Source organism: Rana temporaria, chromosome 11, assembly GCF_905171775.1.
Source record: "Rana temporaria chromosome 11, aRanTem1.1, whole genome shotgun sequence".
Taxonomy (NCBI): domain Eukaryota; kingdom Metazoa; phylum Chordata; class Amphibia; order Anura; family Ranidae; genus Rana; species Rana temporaria.
In genome coordinates, this window is record NC_053499.1 from 26,192,791 (window position 1) to 26,213,557 (window position 20,767).

General features: G+C 45.1%; 1 protein-coding gene and 1 long non-coding RNA gene across 5 annotated transcripts in view; one reads left to right on the forward strand and one right to left on the reverse strand.

Moving 5' to 3' along the window:
* Positions 1-9,870, reverse strand: part of LOC120917159 — a 36,089-nt gene extending 26,219 nt beyond the window's left edge. The window contains exon 1 of the long non-coding RNA XR_005744170.1: positions 9,754-9,870. This is a non-coding gene — a long non-coding RNA (uncharacterized LOC120917159). The remainder of the gene's footprint in view (positions 1-9,753) is intronic.
* The window catches only part of MYBPC3 (myosin binding protein C3), a 174,679-nt gene continuing 163,460 nt past the window's right edge, over positions 9,549-20,767 (forward strand). For all 4 annotated transcript variants that reach the window (XM_040328243.1, XM_040328245.1, XM_040328244.1 and 1 more), the window contains exon 1: positions 9,549-9,673. In XM_040328243.1, coding sequence (XP_040184177.1) covers positions 9,649-9,673 — 25 coding nt within the window. In that variant the 5' untranslated portion in view covers positions 9,549-9,648. The remainder of the gene's footprint in view (positions 9,674-20,767) is intronic.

Genomic DNA, 20,767 nt, shown 5'->3' on the forward strand with positions numbered 1-20,767 from the left:
GTAGCTGTTCGCGCAGTACTGATAGGGGCCTGGCTGCTTAGTGGTGGCAGTCGGATGAAAGAATGACATCTCAATTACAGACGAGCAAATAATGGAAAATCTGCTAGGCACTGATTTAATGGAGCCGCCCCATTATGGATGAATATTCACTTTACTTGGGGTAACAGAACACTTATACCACCTACCGGTTTGCTGTTATCTCATGGCACCTCTAATGTCAACCATACATTCTATAATCAGATTGTACAATCGGTGGACGATTTTCTTTTTTGGTTGCCACACATACTGTAAATCAATGTGATAATTTAATTGTTTACTGAAGCTGATTAAAATGATCAAATCAAAAATCGTAATTCGCCACAAGTCCAGGGGCGGTCGTTAAGTGCAGGGACAAGTGGGTGAGTGAGGTGCCCGATATCCAGGGGGAGGACTGGGATGAAATGTGGACACATCCATTCCAGCATCTGGTGGCAGCCAGAGACAGATTAATCCACTTTAAGTTTCTGCATAGGATCTACTATACGCCAGCCAGGCTGGCGACTATTTACCCATCGGTGCCGGCTGAGTGCTGGAGGTGCACCTTTGCTCCTGCAGCGGCGGAGCATGTGTTTTGGAGCTGCCCTCGGATCAAGCAGTTTTGGTCGGAGGTCACCTCTTGTATCTCAGCAGTCTTGTTGACCCCTGTTCCGACGACAATTACGGTATGTTTGCTGGGATTAGTGGAGGAGGTGGTGCCATCCAGGGCTCATCGGACACTGCTAAACATCCTTTTGTTTTATGGAAGGAAAGCCATCCTGTTAAAATGGCGCAAACCGGAGGCACCTGAAGTGCGCTTTTGGAAGGGCCTGGTCAATTCAATGATGCCATACTATAAGGCAACTTACCTTTCCAGGGGTTGTGGGAAAAAATTTGACAAGGTATGGCAGGCTTGGTATAACTCTGACTTGACTGTTGGTTAAGGCCTGATGGCAGATATGGGTCGCCTCATGAACTTCACCATCTCAGATACTGGGTAAAATAGGGTGATGTGGGGTGACGTGATTGAATCCTGGAGAGGAATGGGAGGCGGAACACCTGTCAAAAGTCTGGTGGTCTCATGGGAGGGAGAGTGGGAGCTGAGCAAAAAGGGTGGGGGGGGTGGGGGGCTAGGGTGTTATGTTAACTTAGTAGCGGGGTGTGTAAGTAGGCCATGTTGGCCTTTCACCGGCCCAGTGTTGTGCTGGGGCGGCTGCCTTTTTATTTTATGTTGTTGTTTTTCTTTTTTTTTTTGTGTTATATAAACTGTCAAAATCAATAAAAAGAATTTTACAAAAAAAAATCAAAAATCGTACAACAGAGACCCTCTGGTTTTATCAATATAGAGAGCTTTTAGTTGACTTCAATCTTGCTATGATCGGCCCCAGCATAATTTTGTTGACCATTTGTGATAGCGTGAATGAATAATTGGGTGTGCCAGAGAACTGATCATAATACAGATGAATTAAACCAGTGGTTCTCAACCCTCTAGAGTCGTGACCCATTGATAAAATTTCCCAAGTTGTGGGGACCGCTAACAGTAAAATTAATTTTGTAGCGTGGGTTGTCCGCAGCCAAGGCAAGACAAGTCATTTGCGCCCCAAACCTGCGGACATTTAGGGCCAGATTCTTAAAAGGCTTACGACGGCGCAACACCATTTGCGCCATCGTAAGTCCTAATCTGGCCCGGCGTATCTATGCGACTGATTCTTAGAATCAGTTACGCATAGATATCCCTTAGATCTGACAGGCGTAAGGCTCTTACGCTGTCAGATCTTAAATGCAATTTTTTTTTCCCGCCGCTAGGTGTCGCCTTGTCGTTTTCCCCGTCGTCTATGCAAATTAGCTATTTACGGCGATTCCCGAACGTACGCCCGGATGACGCAATGAATTTACGACGTTTCCGTAAGCGTAAACTTGCCCCTGCTATATGAGGGGCAAGTTTACGAAGGTCCGTCGTAAGCCATGTTAAGTATGGCGTCGGGTCATGTACCGGTGTTTGAGCCATAATGCCAAAATAAACCACTCTGTTGCGGAGTTAGGCGCAAAAGTTAGGCTTTTTGTATCATCTAGTCTAGTGACAATCTTGTAAGATATCTCTTGGTAATCACTATGAATCAAGGCCTTGTGTGCAAAGGCTAGAATCCTATCCTGTTGATTTTTTGAGAAGGTCAAACCTAGATATTCCTGGATCCACATATTCCTGGATCCACATGCGAATAGGTGTCTATTAGATTGCGGTATGCAAGAGACAGCATATGAAGTGCCAGCCCTTAGGGCCAGATTCACAAAGGAGATACGACGGAGTATCTCAGATACTCCGTCGTATCTCTCAGAGTATCTATGCGACTGATTCATAGAATCAGTTACGCATAGATATCCCTAAGATCCGACAGGTGTAATTGTTTTACACTGTCGGATCTTAGGATGCAGTACCGCGGCCGCCGCTGGGGGGAGTTCGCGTCCTAAACCAGCGTCGGGTATGTAAATTAGGAGTTACGGCGATCCACGACGGTTTTTCGCGTTCGCTACGTCGCTGCTAGTCTAGTTTCCCGTCGCAAAGTTAGTCGTCGTTTTTGGTGCCCTAACTTTACACAGCACACGTATGTGCTTTATAAAGTATGGCCGTCGTTCCCGCGTCGAAATTTGAGAATTTTTCCTTCTTGCGTAAGACGTCCGGGAATACGGAAGTACGCTACGCACGTCGCCGTTCGAAAAAATTACGTCACTTCGCGCAAAGCACGGCGGGAATTTCGAAACGGAGCATGCGCAGTAGGTCCGGTGCGGGAGCACTCCTAATTTAAATGGCACACGCCCCTTTAAATTACGCGGGCTTACGACGGAGGCCGCCAGCGTAGGTTTTCATTGCAAGTGCTTTGTGAATCAGGCACTTGCGATGAAAACTTGCGGCGGTGTAACGTATCTATGATACAATACGCCGCCGCACTTCTACGTGAATCTGGCCCTTAGTGCTTTAAGTTTTTTCATGGCCCTTTATAGATTCCTAGTAGACCGAAAGCAACCCTGTGCAATTAGATTGATATGTTATGGGGCTTTTAGCATACCATGTCAAATGGGTAAACTGATGTTATTACTTTCAGTATAATCTGATCCTCCTCCTTTCTGCCTTGCCCTGCCTCCCTTTCACCTTTCCTACTGTACTTTCCTGCAGTCATTAGTCCTCTGCAGGGGTCAAGTCCTGGGGGAAAAAGTGTGGGAACTCCCACCCAAGATCCACTCCCCCACCTAAAAAAAAAAAAAAATGATACGCTCATATGCATAATTACTAAACCGCATGTTTTTTCTAAATCCCGCGATAACTCGCGGCAGACCTCCGCAATGTCTCCTGGGAACAATGACAAAAGCTCCCAGGAGACATTGAGGCATCGAGGAAGTGACGGAATACCTGCACACTACCCGATGAATCCATATACAGGAAGCGGCCAGTAACATAAAGGATTACTAAAATTCACCTGCCCCTGACAGTGACTTGGGCGGCTCAGCTGCTCTCGGCTGCTCTAGTCCTGCAAAGGGAACTGAGTTCCTGCTGTGAAAAAAAGTGCAGGAACTCCGTTCCCACACGTTCCAGGAGGACTTGAGCCCTGGTCCTCTGGCTGGTTGCTGACAGCTATCCCAAACCAAAGAACCCAGATTCACAAACAGCCCCCCAAAGAGTTCTCTGATTTGCCACTGTTTCCATAACGCCTTGTTGCACCCTAATTAGTTTGCATAGAAGTAAGCAAATCACTGGTATTAACCCCTTGTGATTACAATACAACTTTATAAGTCCAATGGTAAAATGCCCTTTCTGGGAAAACCATAACCTTGCAGTAGAGAACTAGGAATGTACAGTACATGAACATCATTGTGCCATCATCACTGCTTAAAAACAACAAAGTTCAGCAAAGATTGACGTGTTTGTCTAAAGGGCCATTTTTAGAGTGATGATTACTGCAAAAGAAATCCCAGGGCATTGAGTAGAAGACCAGAAGCACATGTCCTGGGTGTCGGGGTCAAGCTACTCCCTTGATCTCTTCAGAACTTGTATGCATACTCCTTCATACACACGCTGGTCCCAATTTGTTATTCAGTTTTATTGCTGTCTGTATTAATTTATAACAATTTTCCTTGACTTTCTTACCCATAGACACAGCCAGAAGTTGGAGGAAAATTCTCCAAAGTGAGAGAAATGCCATTTTAGACACTTGTCAATATAACACATGTTCCCATTAAAACAGTATTAATATTACTTTATTACTATTCTGGTGACAATACATTTTTTGGGATTTCCCGCCACTTTGTGTACGGGTCACCAAAACAAAACCGTCTACCAGTTGGCCTAGGCCTCTGTATTTCTCACAATGTCCCCAATGTACCCCAAATGGGCCGGGCACCATTTAAATTAGGCGGGTTCCCGCGCCGAACGTACTGCGCATGCTCGGTCCGTCAAATTACCCGGCGTGCATTGCGCTAAATGACGTCGCAAGGACGTCATTGGTTTCGACGTTAACGTAAATGTCGTCCAGCGCCATTCACGGACGACTTACGCAAACGACGTGAATTTTAAAATTTCGACGCGGGAACGACGGCCATACTTAACATTGGCTAGGCCACCTAGAGGGCAGCCTTAGTTTTACGTGGCGTATCTCGACGGAAACGACGTAAATTTAGAGCGACAGGTAAAGTGTACGTTCGTGAATCGCTGTAACTAGTCATTTGCATATTCTACGCCGACCGCAATGGAATCGCCACCTAGCGGCCGGCCTAGAATTTCATCCTAAGATCCGACGGTGTAAGTCAATTACACCTGTCGGATCTTAGGGCTATCTATGCGTAACCTGATTCTATGAATCAGCCGCAAAGTTACGACGGGCGGATCACAGAGATACGACGGCGTATCAGGAGATACGCCGTCGTATCTCTTTTGTGAATCTGGCCCATTGTTTTCAGCTAAGGGAGCTGCCTCTTCCATGATCTCTGCTCCCGATCATAGGAAGCAGAGATCACTGTTCTGTCACTAGGAAGAACAGGGAAATGCCGTGATTACATCGGCATCTCCCCGTTCTTCCTCTCCCGACCGCATTCCTGGGACCCGCAGGCACACTCATGAGGCACGCGGCGGGCGCACCCGCATGGCGGCAAATTTAAAGGGATGTACAGGTATGCCAATTTGCATGCCCCTGCCATTCTGCCGACGTATATCGGCGTGCGTTGGTCGGGAAGCGGTTAATCTTCAACTGCCATGATGCTGCACATGTGATCAGTTATAACGCTGGCCATTGAATGGTTTAACAGTTTGGTTGAGAGCACAACCAATGTGATAGTTACATTTCAGGCATGTCCTGGGAATGTTAAATCGATGATCCCTTATGATACTAAAGACATACAATATTTACTTTTTTGGTGCCAGGCATTAATAAAATATTAAATACATGGTATGAGCGTGCTACTACACTTAAAAGATCTCACCGTATAGGTCTAATTTTTTTTAATGTTTGAGTATCATCAAGTATATTTTAATTTGTAAAAATCTGTATCAATAAATATATATACAGGGCCAGATTCACGTATCTGGGCGCATCTTTGTGCGGGCGTAGCGTATCCTATTTACGCTACGCTGCCACAACTTAGACAGACAAGTGCAGTATTCACAAAGCAATTGCTCCGTCAGTTGCGGCGGCGTAGCGTAAATTGGCCGGCGTAAGCCCGCCTAATTCAAAGTAGGCTGGTAGGGGACGTGTTGTATGGAAATGAATCGTGACCCCACGTAAATGACGCGCCTAACGAACGGCGCATGCGCGTGCATGCTCAGTATCACGTTGGATTTTCTCCCTAAGTTACGTCTGCTCAATGCTTTGTCGACATGAACGTAACCTACGCCCATCCACATTCACGTACGACTTACGCAAACGACGTAAAATACGACGCTGTTTAGACTAGGGCCGAAACAACTAATCGATTAATCGTCAACTAATCGATTATGAAATTAATCGATTACAATTTTCATAATCGATTAATCGGCCAGTAACATAATGGGGTTAAAAAAACAAAAAATAGCCCTTTATAGTAAAAAAAAGCAAATCGCTACTGTAAATTACTTTCACTGTCCCACAGTAAAAAAATTAACCCCTTACAGTAGCGATTATTTGCTCTTTTTGTACATATTTTTGTTTTTTTAGACCCAATTTGTTACTAAACATCTCAGGCCTGGGTTCACACCTCAGTTTTTTGGTGCTTTTTGCAGAATCACACAGATTTTTTTTTCAGCTGCTGCGTATTTGGAAAGGGCAAGGACTTTTTAACGCGAAACGGTGCTATTTTATTTTTTTGTTCAATATACTTCAATGGAGAAGCTGCAGAAAAGCATGTAATGTGTTTTTGCGGCAATTTGTGTTTTGTAATCTGCCCAACAACAAATTGGCCCAAAATTTTTTTTTAAATGCAATTTCTTTTTTTTTTTAAGGCTATTATCCGATTAATCGAAACAATAATCGGCCAACTCGTTAGTTGCAGCCCTAGTTTCGACGTTTCCGACGTCCATACCTTAACATGACTTACCCCTGCTTTATTAAGGGGGTAAAGTTACGCCGGTCGTACGCCTTACGTAAACAGCGTATAGTAATATGCAGGGCATAAGTACGTTCGTGAATCGGCGTATCTAGGTCATTTACATATTTATAATGGGAACGCCGAATGCGTCCAGCGTAACTATGCGTCCACGATACGCCGGCGTAGGCAAGTTACGTCGGAATGTTTTTGGGCGTATCTCGCTTTGTGAATCGGCGTAAAGATGCGACGGCGCACATTTGAAATTACGGCGGCGTATATGGAGATACGCTGACGTACAGGCCCGGATTTACTCCCTTTGCCGCCCCAAGGCCGGGGTCCTTCAATGCCGCCCCCCCATCATCACATGGGTGGGGGGGGGGGACGCAAAGCCATTTTCCGCAGACAATGACTGGTGTTAGTGCTTCAATCATTCCGGCACCATGGTTGTTATGGTGTCAGGATGATTGAAATGCATAATTTCTATCATTACATTGTTATATAAAATTAAATAGTTCAACTCACCATAAATCAGAATGAGTGGGAGCCCTGAGCGCGTCACTTGCCACCGTCGCTTGTCACCAGATGGGAATGTCACCGGGAATGGTAAGTAAGGGCGAAAGTTGTAACAGCAGTGCAGGCAATGAGAGAATCTCTCTCTGCCGCTGCACGGCACGCACCGCTGAAAAATTACTTGTCTCCTCCGCCGCCCCTGCACACAGTGCCGCCCTGAGGCCTGGCCTTGTTGGCCTTGTGGGAAATCCGGCCCTGCCGACGTATATTCTTTCTGAATCTGGCCCATAGTATTTTATAGAAAAAAATGTTATGTATGCCTGACACCAAAAAAGCTATACTGCTGGACTTTTAAAAAAAATTGAATACTGTAATATTTATATGGCACTGTAGCAAAGGTTGTAGCAGTATGAGAAAAAGGGGGTTGGTAGGTGGTGGTTCTCATATTTACCGTATTTATTGGGGTATAGCGCGCTCCCGCGTATAGCGCGCACCCCTAAAGTTGGGCAGAAATTCCTGTGGAAAAAAAGATTTTGTACTTACAGTTTAGGTGTCTTGCGCGGCGTCCATCGGCGACCTCGTCGGGTCCGGCGTCCGTCTGCGGCTTCGGGTGTCCTCTTCATGGGGTCTGGCGTCCCTCTGCGGCGACCTCCTCGCTCGTTTCCCGCTTTCCCGCGCCGAGTTTAAATACTGCGCCGGCATATACCGAGCGCAGTACACTCGGGCAGGCTCGGCTACTGTCGCGCTCACGTCCTGTACGTCCAGGTCGTGAGCGAGGAAGGAGCCGAGACTGCCCGACTATACACGAGTGTACTGCGCTCGGTATATGTCGGCGCAGTATTCAAACTCGGCGGCGGGAAAGCGGGTATCGGCGTATATCGTGCACCCACGATTTTGCCCTGATTTTCAGGGCAAAAAAGTGTGCGGTATACGCCGATAAATACGGTATATTCCACCCCGGTGGGATACTTTTGTAGGGGCAGCCACTGTAACAGATATTCTTTTATACTTATTTGCATTTATTTGCATTCATTTCATTGTCCTCCCTGCAAAACCTATATACTAGGGCTGTTACTGATTAAAATTTTCGTGTTCGATTAATCGTTTTTTTTTTAATCGATTAATCGACTAATTTCGAATTAATTATAACGCACATACTACTACTTTTAGCTGATCTGCTTGCATTGCAACTCTGCATTAGTCAGTGGTAAATGTGTTACACACTATATACAATCACCCGACACTAGTTAGTTTCCACAATCCATGACTTAACTTTACAGTTCACACAAATATGTTTTAAATTCAAACTGTAGCACTGACGCAAGTAATTTTTTCTTATTAAACTTTAAGAAAAATTTAGAAAGTTAGTTTAACTTTAATTATAAAACTTATCTAGTATATTGACTGTCAGTCACTTTATAGTAGGCATCACTTTAGCAAGACATGATCGCATTTTATTGACAATATTCTGAAGAACTGAACAGTCTTTCACACGGAACATATGTTGCCGATACACAAAGAATTGTCTGCACAAAACTGCTTAGGACAGGAAAACGATGGTTATTTTTGCCCCCTTCCCCTGATGGAACCTGGTGCATCCTCCTGCTCCACAGATGCAAAGGTACCTCAATCCAATGGGTGCAGTTTGCTCGCATCCAGCAGGGTAAGTCTCACTGTCCAGGCTGTCCGGTGACGTCAAGAACTTTGATCAATCAAAATAATTTTGATCGATCAAAAAAATTAAAGATTAATCGAGGAATTAATCTTTAATTTCCCCAGCCCTGCTATATACATATATTTTTTCCGTGGCGCGGATTCATACTACCTTTTCAAAGGTTGTAGCAGACCATAGAGTCCTAAAAGGGCTTAAAATAACTAGAGACTAAATATATAACGCACACTCTAGAGGCCATGCTGTTGAATTTAATCTGTGACACTTTTTTCTTTCTACCGTAGATAAGTGGGAAGAAAACAGTCCAGCTGGAAATTGACGTTTTTCCTGCTTTTCTTTTTATTCGGATAAAACATTCGCTGGGGTTTGCACTGTAATGTCTATATAGGTTGGGTACGTGTTCTGTATGTACACAAGGTCAACTGCAAAATGACAGAAGCTATCAGCACGGCTGTTTCAGCCAGCAAGTTACGGGGTCAAACTGGCGACCAGAACAAATGAGAGTGGTCCTGGAGTTATAAAGCTAGCCTAGGTTCTGATGTCAGACCCATGATGCCAGTCTCGATTGGGACAATGGTCCCCATACAGGCCATAAACCCCCTTAGATGGCACAAAACCATAGGGGGACCAGAGGGCAAACTTCAAGGCACTGGCAGCTTGGCTATATATATCTCAGCTGATATATCCTGTCAAGTGAGGTCTGCTGCTGAGAAGGTGACAGCACTGTGTGACAACAGGAGAGAGCGAGGGAGGGGTGGAGCACGTTGGGTTTCTCTCTATCTTACTTTTTTAAGGGGGTCTGTAAATCTCAGTAGCCTCATTCCAGCCTCTGCTACAGACTAGAGTGCTACTGCTGAGCTCGTTGACCTCTTTCTGGGTGTTTCTGTCCAGGCTGAGCAAGGATGCCAGAGCCTGCAAAGAAAACAGGTACATGGGACAAGTTGGGAGGCCACTATGCTAATTTACAAAGAGGACATTCAGAAATAAGGACCACGGAATTAAATTACCTGGGATTGTTTTGAGATGGAGACACTTAGCTGCCAGTAGTTGCATGTTGCTCTGGACTTTGATGGGTCACCTTCAAACGACATTCGGGCATGGTGTGAATAGATATGCCAGGGCTGGGTTAGAGAAATCAGATTATATTTAATGAACTGTCACATTCCTATGTATTTCATTACAGCAGCTGTACCAGCCTCAGACATCTGAGACGTATATGTGTACATTGAGGGCTGTTGAATTAATGTGTTATTACAAGCATCCTTTTATATTCCTACCATCTCAAGGATTAGCTGCTAGGATTAAATAGATAAATGGCCTGACGGTAAAGGAAGAGTTAGGATGTACTAAGAGAATACTTACTATACTTAGGCATAGGATGGGGGATGTATTTTTTTTTTTTAAAGTGTGTTTTGTGCGTGTACTCGAGAGAGGAGCCGGACTTGGGAGGGCTCCCCCAGAGGCAATCTGCCACCTTTCTCCATGCCCCAGGTGGCAATGACGGGTGTGTGAGGGGGTCCTCCCACATAGCCCGCCCTACCTGCTCCGCTTTGAAGCCCAACGGGGCAGAGGGACTCCCTATAGGGGAGTGAGAGTATCTAGCCCGCTCAACCAGCCCCGTTAGTCCTTCGCCTCTCTTTTTTAGAGACCGCGTGGTCAAAGTGCGTGCATGTTAACCCAATTTCAAATGCGTGTAAGTGTGGTGTTTTTTTTGTGGGAGGGGGGTGGGCGTACTAAGTGCAGGCTTACCTCACCCACCGGGAGCCGGGCTGAGACCACCAAACTCAATTCACATGTAGCCGAGACCGGGATCCGAACCCCTAGCTGCAGAGGTGAATGGCTTGTCAGCGCAGTGCCAATCGCGTTGAGCCACCGCAGCTCCCTTGGATGGGAGATGTATTACTAAGCATCTATTGCAAAGTCGGATCAATGCTAGAAACAAGTTTATTATGCTTTAAGCTTGTAATGCTGGTGATACAGCAGAAACAACCACTTGACATTTCTCCAGGCTGTGAGAAGCCATTTGTGACTCGTTTGCCCATCTTGGGTGGTGCACAGATCTAGCACATGGCATTCTGAGTGGGTGGTGAATGAAATACTCAAGGCAAAATACTATCATCATATCAAAGCCTTATAAAAGTGCTGATGGGATTTTTGTATGATCGTTCGTGCCAGCTGTTTGATGCCAAAGTGAATATGTGGTGGCCTTGGGCATCAACAACAGCCTGTTTATGGGCACATTAGCATCCAAGGAAGTCTAATGCCGCGTACACACGATCGGTTAAACCAATTGAGAATGATCTGATGGACCGTTTTCATCGGTTAAAACCGATCATGTGTGGGCCCCATCGGTTATTTATCCATAGGTTAAAAAAAAGCAATCTTGTTATAAAATTTAACCGATGGATACCTAACCGATACCTCACCGATAGGCACGACCATCGGTTAAAAATCCACGCATGCTCAGAATCAAGTCGACGCATGCTTGGAAGCATTGAACTTCGTTTTTTTCAGCACGTCATTGTGTTTTACGTCACCGTGTTCTGACACGATCGGTTTCTTAACCGATGGTGTATAGGCACGACTGACCATCGGTCAGCTTCATCGGTTAACCAATGAAAACGATCTAACAGACCGTTCTCATCGGATGGACCGATCGTGTGTACGCGGCATAACATTTATTTGCAGCTAATTGTCCCGTGTAGGATTAGTTGTGGAACTAAATGACCCAGAGCAAGCTGAGATGTGTAGTTCCCCAATTTACTCACTTATTTCTGATGTAGAATAATTGAAAAGTAATCATTTGTTAGTTATTCTGTAATGTTTGAAGTCAGCATTTCATTTTGCAGTAGCTGGATAGGGAACAGTTTTGCGTTCAGGTATTTTTTTTTTTTTTGCACTTTTCCCATATCCCTGTTTATATGGGAGAGAGAGGGACACGTTATGGCACAAGGTATGTAGGAAAAAGACATGCCCCTGACATGCCCCCCAGGTACAAGGACTATAAGGAATAAATACACTTGCAGGTGCTTTTTTTTTACGACGACTCTTCCATTCTACTGGCTTTTCAACAAGAGAGGTTGGGTGACAGGCTTAGTTAAGTAAATCACGTTTGCTAGATGAATAATACATTCTGTATATAGGTCTCTAGTCTACATCATACAAAAACGAGGGACAACTGGGGAAGAAAGAAGGGGCGAGGGATTTGATTTCAAATGTTGAACTACTGAGGGGGGGGGGGGGGGGGGATTTACTAAAAATGGAGCATGCAGTATTTGGTGCAGCTGTACATAGAAACCAATCAGCTTCTAACTTTAGCATGTTCAATAAAAATGTGACACTAAAACCTGGAAGCTGATTGGTTTCCATGCAGAGCTGCACCAGATTTTGCACTCTCCAGTAAGGATGAGCTCCAGCGTGTTCGCACACCCCACGTGCAGAGCCCGCCATAAAGTCGACACTGCGCTGCGCTAATCACAGACAGTGAGACATTGTCCCAATGCACGGCTGCAGAGATCGGGAAATGTCTCACTACCTGTGATTAGCGCAGCGCAGTTGCCGACTTCCTGGCGGGCTCTGCACTTGGGGTGTGCGAACACGCCGGAGCTCATCCTTACTCTCCAGTTTTAGTAAAGTCATCTACCTGCAGCAGGTGTGCAGATCAGGAGAGTCGATGGGCTTGGATGGGCTCCAAGTCTCTCTGATGCCGCGTACACACGATCGGTCAAACCGATGAGAACGGTCTGATGGACCGTTTTCATCGGACAAACCCGATCGTGTGTGGGCCCCATTGTTTTTTTATCCATAGGTTAAAAAAAAGCAATCTTGTTTTAAATTTAAGGCCGGGTACTAACGAGCAAACATGTACGATGAAACCGGTCCGTCGGACCGTTTTCACCGTACATGTCTGCCAGAGGGCTCCTGTACGATGGCTGTACTAACCATCGTACAGAAGTCCGCGCGTAAACAATACGCGGGCCGTGTCCATTTAAAGGCTTCCACGCATGCGTCGAAGTCATTCGACGCATGCGAGGGACGGCGGGCGCTCGGACATGTACGGTAGGTCTGTACTGACGACCGTACATGTCCGAGCGGGCAGGATTCCAGCGGACCAGTTTCAGCATACATGTTTGGTCGTGTGTACGGGGCCTAACCGATGGATACCTAACCGATAGAAAAAAAACGATCGTTTGTAGGCACGACCATCGGTTAAAAATCCACGCATGCTCAGAATCAAGTCGACGCATGCTTGGAAGCATTGAACTTCATTTTTTTCAGCACGTCGTTGTGTTTTACGTCACCGCGTTCTGACACGATCGGTTTTTTAACCGATGGTGTGTAGGCACGACTGACCATCAGTCAGCTTCATCGGTTAACCAATGAAAACGGTCCATCAGACCATTTTCATCGTATAGACCGATCGTGTGTACAGGGCTTGAGGGAAGGTTTTTGTCTCATGTTAGGGGAATATTTTTTATTGCTAAATACTGATGTTGGTTTTGACATTTCTCTTTTTCTTAGTAAAATGTGAGGTTTGTGGCTTGGATCAAGACTGATTCATTTCTACCCCATGTCTGCATTGCTGTGTTGGCTCATATAGGGACTTGGTTACTAGTGATGACAATTCAAACAGAAGAAAACTGTAGAAGTAATTATAGTAAGTAGAATTGAAGTGATTGTAAGCAAAGGTTTAAATTGGGCTGTAGGAATGAAGCCGTGCAAGTTTAGCTGAACTCGCACGAATTCACTCCCACTTGTCGGTCCCAATTTCGGCCGCGATTACAGTGACATTTGTTTAGGTTTCTGCACAGATGTCAATGTAAATCGCGGGCCGCAATCGCAAAAAGTAGTACAGAAACTACATTTTGAAATCGGTGCAGCGCAGCAGATGCGGCGTCGCACCAATTAGGACGGTGCCATTGCCGGCAATTGTCGCTGATTGGACATGCGATTTGGCGCCGATTTGACATGCCAGAGTTCCTAGCTCTACCCTCCCATTGAGTGTCCCCATAGCAAGCCACTCCTGAGCCCAGCTCTGTGTGTCCAGAAGGACACACAGAGCAAGGCCGTGCCCCACCCCTGCTCCCTTGTCACTGGCTCTGACTGGCCCATGGCTCCCGCTACTGTTTCTGAGCCAATAAGGAGCGAGAGAGCTAAGAAAGACTCAACTCTCTTGCACAATTCTGGATCGAGATCGGGTTCAGATATGTATTTAGTGGGGCTGCAGGGGGAGCTGCATGTTTTTTACCTTACTGCATAAAATGCTTTCATGCTTCTTTCTGTCTTAAAGGGGTTGTAAACCTACGTGATTTTTCACCTTAATGCATCCTATGCATCAAGGTGAAAAAACACCTTGCAGTGTCTGACCCCCGTAGCCCCCCCGTTTTACTTACCTGAGCCCTGAACTTCCATGGGTGCGTCCCCGCTGTCCTTTTCTCTACGGAGTCCCGGCTTTGATTAGATAGATTGATAGCAGCACAGCCCTTGGCTCCCGCTGCTGTCAATCAAATCCAATGACGTGGGCGCCAGGGAGCGGGGCCGAGTCATACACACGCCGCAAGGTAACCCCCTCAGGAGAGAGGTTCCCAGAGGGGGTTATCAAATGCGGGGAGGAGCTGCGAGACCCCAGAACAGGTGGATAGAGGCCACTCTGTGCAAAACAAACTGCACAGTGGAGGTAAGTATGACATGTTTGTTATTTAAAAAAAAAACACAAACCTTTAGGCCGGGTACACACTGTCGGTCCATCCGATGAGAACGGTCCGAAGTGGTGACGTAAAACACAACGACGTGCAGAAAAAAAAACGAAGTTCAATGCTTCCAAGCATGCGTCGACTTGATTCTGAGCATGCACGGGTTTCTAACCAATGCTTTTGCATACTAACCATCGGTTTTGACTTATCGGTTATCAGTCCATCGGTTCAATTTTAAAGGGAGTTCTCTTTTTTTTGACCGAAGGATAACTGACCGATGGGGCCCACACACGATCGGTTTGGACCGATGAAACGGTCCTTCAGTCCGTTTTCATCGGTTTTGACCGACCATGTGTACGCGGCCTTAGTGTCACTTTAAGCTCCTGCCAAGTTCCTGTGTTGGAACAAGAAGACTTTAGTATGGAATACCATTATTAATTATGTTACCAACACTATAGTTTATATTACATTTTGTATTGCATGCTCAGTGTTACTTTTTAGGATTCAGAGAAAGAGGAAATGTAAGCCATTACAAATGTATTCGTTTATTCATTTATTACAGGTATTTACTTTAATATATAACATATATTGTACATTAACATCAGTGATCAGTCCCTGCCCTCAAGGAGCTTAAAACTTAAGGTCCCTAACTCACATTCATACATACCCATACCAGGGCCAATTTAAAGAGGAGCTAATTAACTTACCAGCATGTCTTTGGTGTGTGGGAGGAAACCGGAGTAGCCGGAAGAAACCCAAGCAGACACAGGCAGAACACACAAACTCCAGGCATGTAGTGCCATGGTTGGAATTCCAACTGATGACCCTAGTGGTGCCAGGTGGAAGTGCTAGCCACACATGTTATCCCACAACCAGGGGTGGACTGACAAATCATGGGGCCCCCGGGCAATAGAAGATTATGGGGCCCCCCGGGCTTACAGATGGCCACCACGCCAGGAGACAGGGCAGCTAAAATCTCAGAATTTTCACATCAAAAGCATGTCGGTTTCGGACATATCAGGGACAGATGTAAAAAAAACACAGATTTTTACATACTGTCCCTGGTTTTATTGAGCCTGGCAACCCTGATGGGGCCCCTGGTGGCATGGGGACCTCGGACAGTGCCCGAGAGTCCCAATGGTCAGTCCGCCCCTGCCCACGACCCTCTTTCTGTTGAGTTTTAGTCGGCGTGGCTCTTTAAGAAAGGAATTAATCCATCCAATGCTTCTTGGGTTGACTTGTCCTAGTGATGTATACAGCCTCATAGGTTAACCCATACAGTGACCTCTTTGGTATCTTGGGAATTCAGTAATGAGACCAGCTCCCATCTGTGCCCTTCCCACCTAGTCTCATGCCTCCAGCTGCAATCCTATGCTGGTTGTACCTATGCCAATTTCCATGCAATCAACCATTCAGTATAAACATTTTAACTGATCAGATGCCTGAAATTTGGAAAAAAAAATTAACACAAACTAAAAATAATGATTGCAAAATCTATCAAGTGCTCCACATATCACAGTCAGCTGCAAAAGAATTTCCCAGAATAATAGCTGACATCTTTATATTTACACTACAATATCAGCGGGGGTTCACCCTTAGAGGGCACTTTTTCCCCTTAGATTCCTGCTAGTTTTTACTAGGGGAATCGGCTATTTGTATTAAAATATGTGCAGTACTTACCCGTTTACGAGATGCATCCTCTCCGTCGCTTCCGGGTATGGGCTTCGGGAATGGGCGTTCCTTCTTGATTGACAGTCTTCCGAGAGGCTTACGACGGTCGCATCCATCGCGTCACGATTTTCCGAAAGAAGCCGAACGTCGGTGCGCAGGCGCAGTATAGAGCCGCACCGACGTTCGGCTTCTTTCGGCTACGAGTGACGCGATGGATGCGACCGTCGGAAGCCTCTCGGAAGGCTGTCAATCAAGAAGGAACGCCCGCTCCCGAAGACCCATACCCGGAAGCGACGGAAGAAGATGCAGCTCGAAAACGGGTAAGTACAGCTCATATTTTACTACAAATAGCCGATTCCCCTAGACCGAACGAGCAGGAACCTTATGGGAGAAAAAAAAAAATTTCATAAATGGGTGAACTCCCGCTTTAAATATATATCATAAGTCATAATAATCTGTTTAAATTAGTTTAATAAAATACTAGTAAAAATGATTGCTAAATGTTAGATTTAGAATATTGAAACAAACCTTTGATTGTTGAACAACCAAATCAGTAAATGTACTTATGACCAACTTTTAGGTGAATGCTGCATGATCAATAAATCAATCTCAATTATTATAATGACATCAATTATGAATAAGACAGGAAGAACAAGACCTTTGACTGCAGCACGGGGTGGAGCTGGGAACCCTAGAGTCTCTACAAGCTAAAAAATAGCATGTCATTGAATCAAACAACTATTGTGTACTAATGTCTAGGGCTGCAATTAACGATTATTTTCATAATCGATTAGTCGGCCGATTATTCTTTCGATTAATCGATAAATCGGATAATGGCCTTAAAAAAAAAAATTGCATTTAAAAAAAAATGGCCCAATTTGTTGTTGGGCAGATTACAAAACACAAATTGTCGCAAAAACACATTACATGCTTTTCTGCAGCTTCTCCATTGAAGTATATTGAACCAAAAAAAAATAGCACTGTTTTGCGTTAAAAACTCCTTGCCCTTTCCAAATACGCAGCAGCTGAAAAAAAATCATGGATGTGAACTTGTCCCATAGGAAAACATATAAATGAACTGTAGTGTGTTTCTGCAAAAAGCACCAAAAAAACACACAGAGGTGTGACCCAGGCCTGAGATGTTTAGTAACATAATGGGGTTAAAAAAAACAAAAAATAAGTACAAAAAGAGCAAATAATCACTACTGTAAGGGGTTCATTTTTTTACTGTGGGACAGTGAAAGTAATATTTACAGTAGCGATTTGCTTTTTTGTACTATAAAGGGCTAATTTTAGTCTTTTTTAACCCCATTATGTTACTGGCCGATTAATCGATTATGAAAATTGTAATTGATTAATTTCATAATCGATTAGTTGTCGATTAATCGATTAGTTGTTTCGGCCCTTCTAATGTCATTTTTTGGTGAACCGATTGTTTAAGTGATTTTAGCCCACAGTTCTCAATCCTCTTTAATATACTATATATAAATTAGTACTACATACAGAATACTGGTTTATAGTTGCAATGTATATCTCATAAGGGTGAAAAGCTGGACCGAATGACATTCTAATAATTCCCCTTATGTCCCTAGGGCCAGTGCTGCAAATCATGTGGCAGCTGCATGTCAGCTTGGGGAGATGAAAATGGTGGTATTTATGGCTCATGATATACAAGACATAGTAGGGGTTCTATATTAGAGGTTTGTCAAGCAAAGGAGCTAAAAGTAAAAAAGTTATGCTACGTGAGCAAGCCTATAATACTCTTATGTGTTTGAAAATACTGCTCCAGTCAATCCTTTCCTTACTCAGTTCTTTAAAGTTTGATATATTTATATGTACATGTTGGAACTTTTTAACATAAACTAATTTGTAGTTTATATTTAGTGGCTTTTTGAAGATTGTGGCCCTGTGCATGAAATTTAATTTCTTTCTTGTTAATACCGATTCATTTTTTTTCCTTCCTCTAAACTCATGTTGCTAGAGTTGTTAAATGGTCAGTCTACTCAAAACTGATATTTCAGTTTTTGATGCTGACTTTTTTCATATCCCTTGAAGACTTTATTGGTAGGACCTCTGCACTGAGTACTTGGGTCTTAATTCCCTCTGTAACCAATATAGGGGGTCTCAGTAGAGCTGAATCACTCATAAGACAGCCTAGCTGGGTGACCAGAGGTCCATGTGAAAAAGTGTTTGGGTGTCTGTATGCTTTGGAGAATGAAGTGGTAGTGGTAGTGGTAGTGGTTTTGTTTCCAACCGGTAACAGCTGAACAGGTGGTTAAGGTAATTGCCTCTTTGAGACCATCTTCCTCCCCCCTGGATGTCTGTCCTGCCAATTTGGTTAAAGAAGCCGCTGTTTTTCTTGCCCCCTTTATTGGGGAGATAGTCAACTGTTGCTTCAGGACAGGCACCGTCCCGGGCACTCTGAAGCCGGCCGTGGTCTTGGCCCTGCTGAAGAAGCCGACCTTGGACCCTGCCGTCCTTGGCAACTATAGGCCAATTTCCAACTTGCCTTTTGTGGCAAAGGTGATGGAGCGCCTGGTGGTTATCCAGCTACAGGCTTATCTTGAGTCCTTCTATCTTTTGGATGAATTCCAGTCTGGATTTTGACCTGGTCACGGAACAGAGATGAGCCTCATCTGTGTTTTACGATGATGTCCTTTACAGCTTGAACAGAGGCGACTCAGTAGCACTGATCCTCTTGGCTGCGTTTGACATAATCAACCATACAATTTTACTGGAGCGGATGAGATCAGTTTTGGGCATGAGCGGGTCTGCCTTGGCATGGGTGGTCTCTTTTTTAGAGGGCAGAGTTCAGGGAGTCAAGACTGGCTCATTTTACTCTAAGAACGCCACCTTGGATTGCGGAGTGCCACAGGGTTCTGCCTTGTCTCCTCGGCTGTTTAACATCTATATGAGGCCTCTTACCGACCTTCTAAAGACCCAAGCCGTCCAGTACCATGTATATGCGGACGACACCTGGGTTTACCTGAGGATTCCTAGGGACCAGCCGGCTGATGCCACCCATGCCAACTGTTTGGAGGCCATCAATACATGGATGTCCACCAATTTTTTGAAACTCAATGGTGGAAAAACTGAATTGATCATCTTCAGTGATTTGACTTTTCCTCCAGATATTCCATGTTGGCCTTCCTCATTTGGTTCTCCTCCTGAGGTAGCCTCCCAGGTTCGTGACTTGGGATTCATCAGGCTTAACCCTGGTCCCTCAGGTAAATAAGGTTGTCAGTGCATGCCACTGGCAGCTAAAACTCCTGAGGGTTTTGTTTAAATACTTGGACCCTCCAGAAAAGAAAACCATCATCTGTGCCACGATAGGCAGCCGTCTAGACTATTGCAATTTATTATATCTGGGATTGCCAAAGAAGACAAGTGCAGTGGCTTCAACATATACAGAATGCTGCAGCAAGGCTTCTTATGGGTGCCCCTTTGAGGGATCATGTCACCCCCGTTCTATGTGCCTTGTACTGGCTGCCGGTCTACCATTGTACTCTGTTTAAAGCAGGTTGTATCATGTTCAAAATCATGAGAAGTCTTGAATATTTGGGACACAGAAGAAACCAAAGGCTGACTCAGCCCACAAGGCCCCACCTAGGGACAATGTAATGTTGAGTGGTGGTGTCACTATAAACTAATACTTTTATTGATCAACATGTGGTGTCAGTACACTCCCTTTTCTGTAAACAGCCCTGGAGCTCCACCTGTATTGTTACAACTCTGGTGGGCTGACAGAAAGGCAGTAAAACCGCAGCTTGGCCGCCTGTTTTTACTGACGCCCTGCTTGTCTGTCTGAAAGCATTTTTAACTTCTTCCCCACCAGCCGCCGCAGTTGTGATCGGCAGGTTGGCTCCCCTGGGCGGATCACGGTTCTCTCAGGGAAGAGGAGACAGATCTTGTGTTCATACTAAGTATGAACACCGATCTCTCTTTCCTCTTAGTCAGCCCCATCCCCCCACAGTTAGAACACACCTAGGGAACACAGTTAACCCCTTGATTGTCCCCTAGTGTTAATCCCTTCCCTGCCAGTGACATTTATACAGTACTCACTATAATTGTCACTGGTCCCAAAAATGTGTCCAAAGTGTCCGATCTGTCCCCCGCAATAAAATAATAATAAAAATGGCATAAATCTATCCCCTATTATGTAGATGCTACAACGTTTGCTCAAACCAATCAATATACGCTTATTGCGTTTTCTTTTGCGTGTTGCTTAATCCTTCCTATCCCTTGCCCTGGGAGATCTTCGGAGCAGTCAGGTGGGCTGGTGGACAAGCAGCCAGGAGGGCTGGTAGTTCCTGCAGGCAGTAGAGCTGGGAGCTGTTCTACAAGAGAGAGGAGATACTCCTGAATGCAGCTCACAGCATATTATGCTATTTTCTACAGTGGCTGAGAGCTCCTAGTCCTCAAGGGACTTTTGATTTTGATCACTAAAGATTGTTGGAGGCCAGGAAGGAGAACAGTCCAGGATTTTTGTACATAGGGAGGAAGTTGTCCCTGTCAACGATGTATCCTGGTCTAGGCCAACAAGGCCCAGGCCTAGGGCAGAACGGAAAGCGTCCCTGCCGGCTTGTCCTACACTGTTAGTGTAACACATGCTGATTCTAATTTTGACTGTCCTATCAGCCTGGACCACAAACCTTCC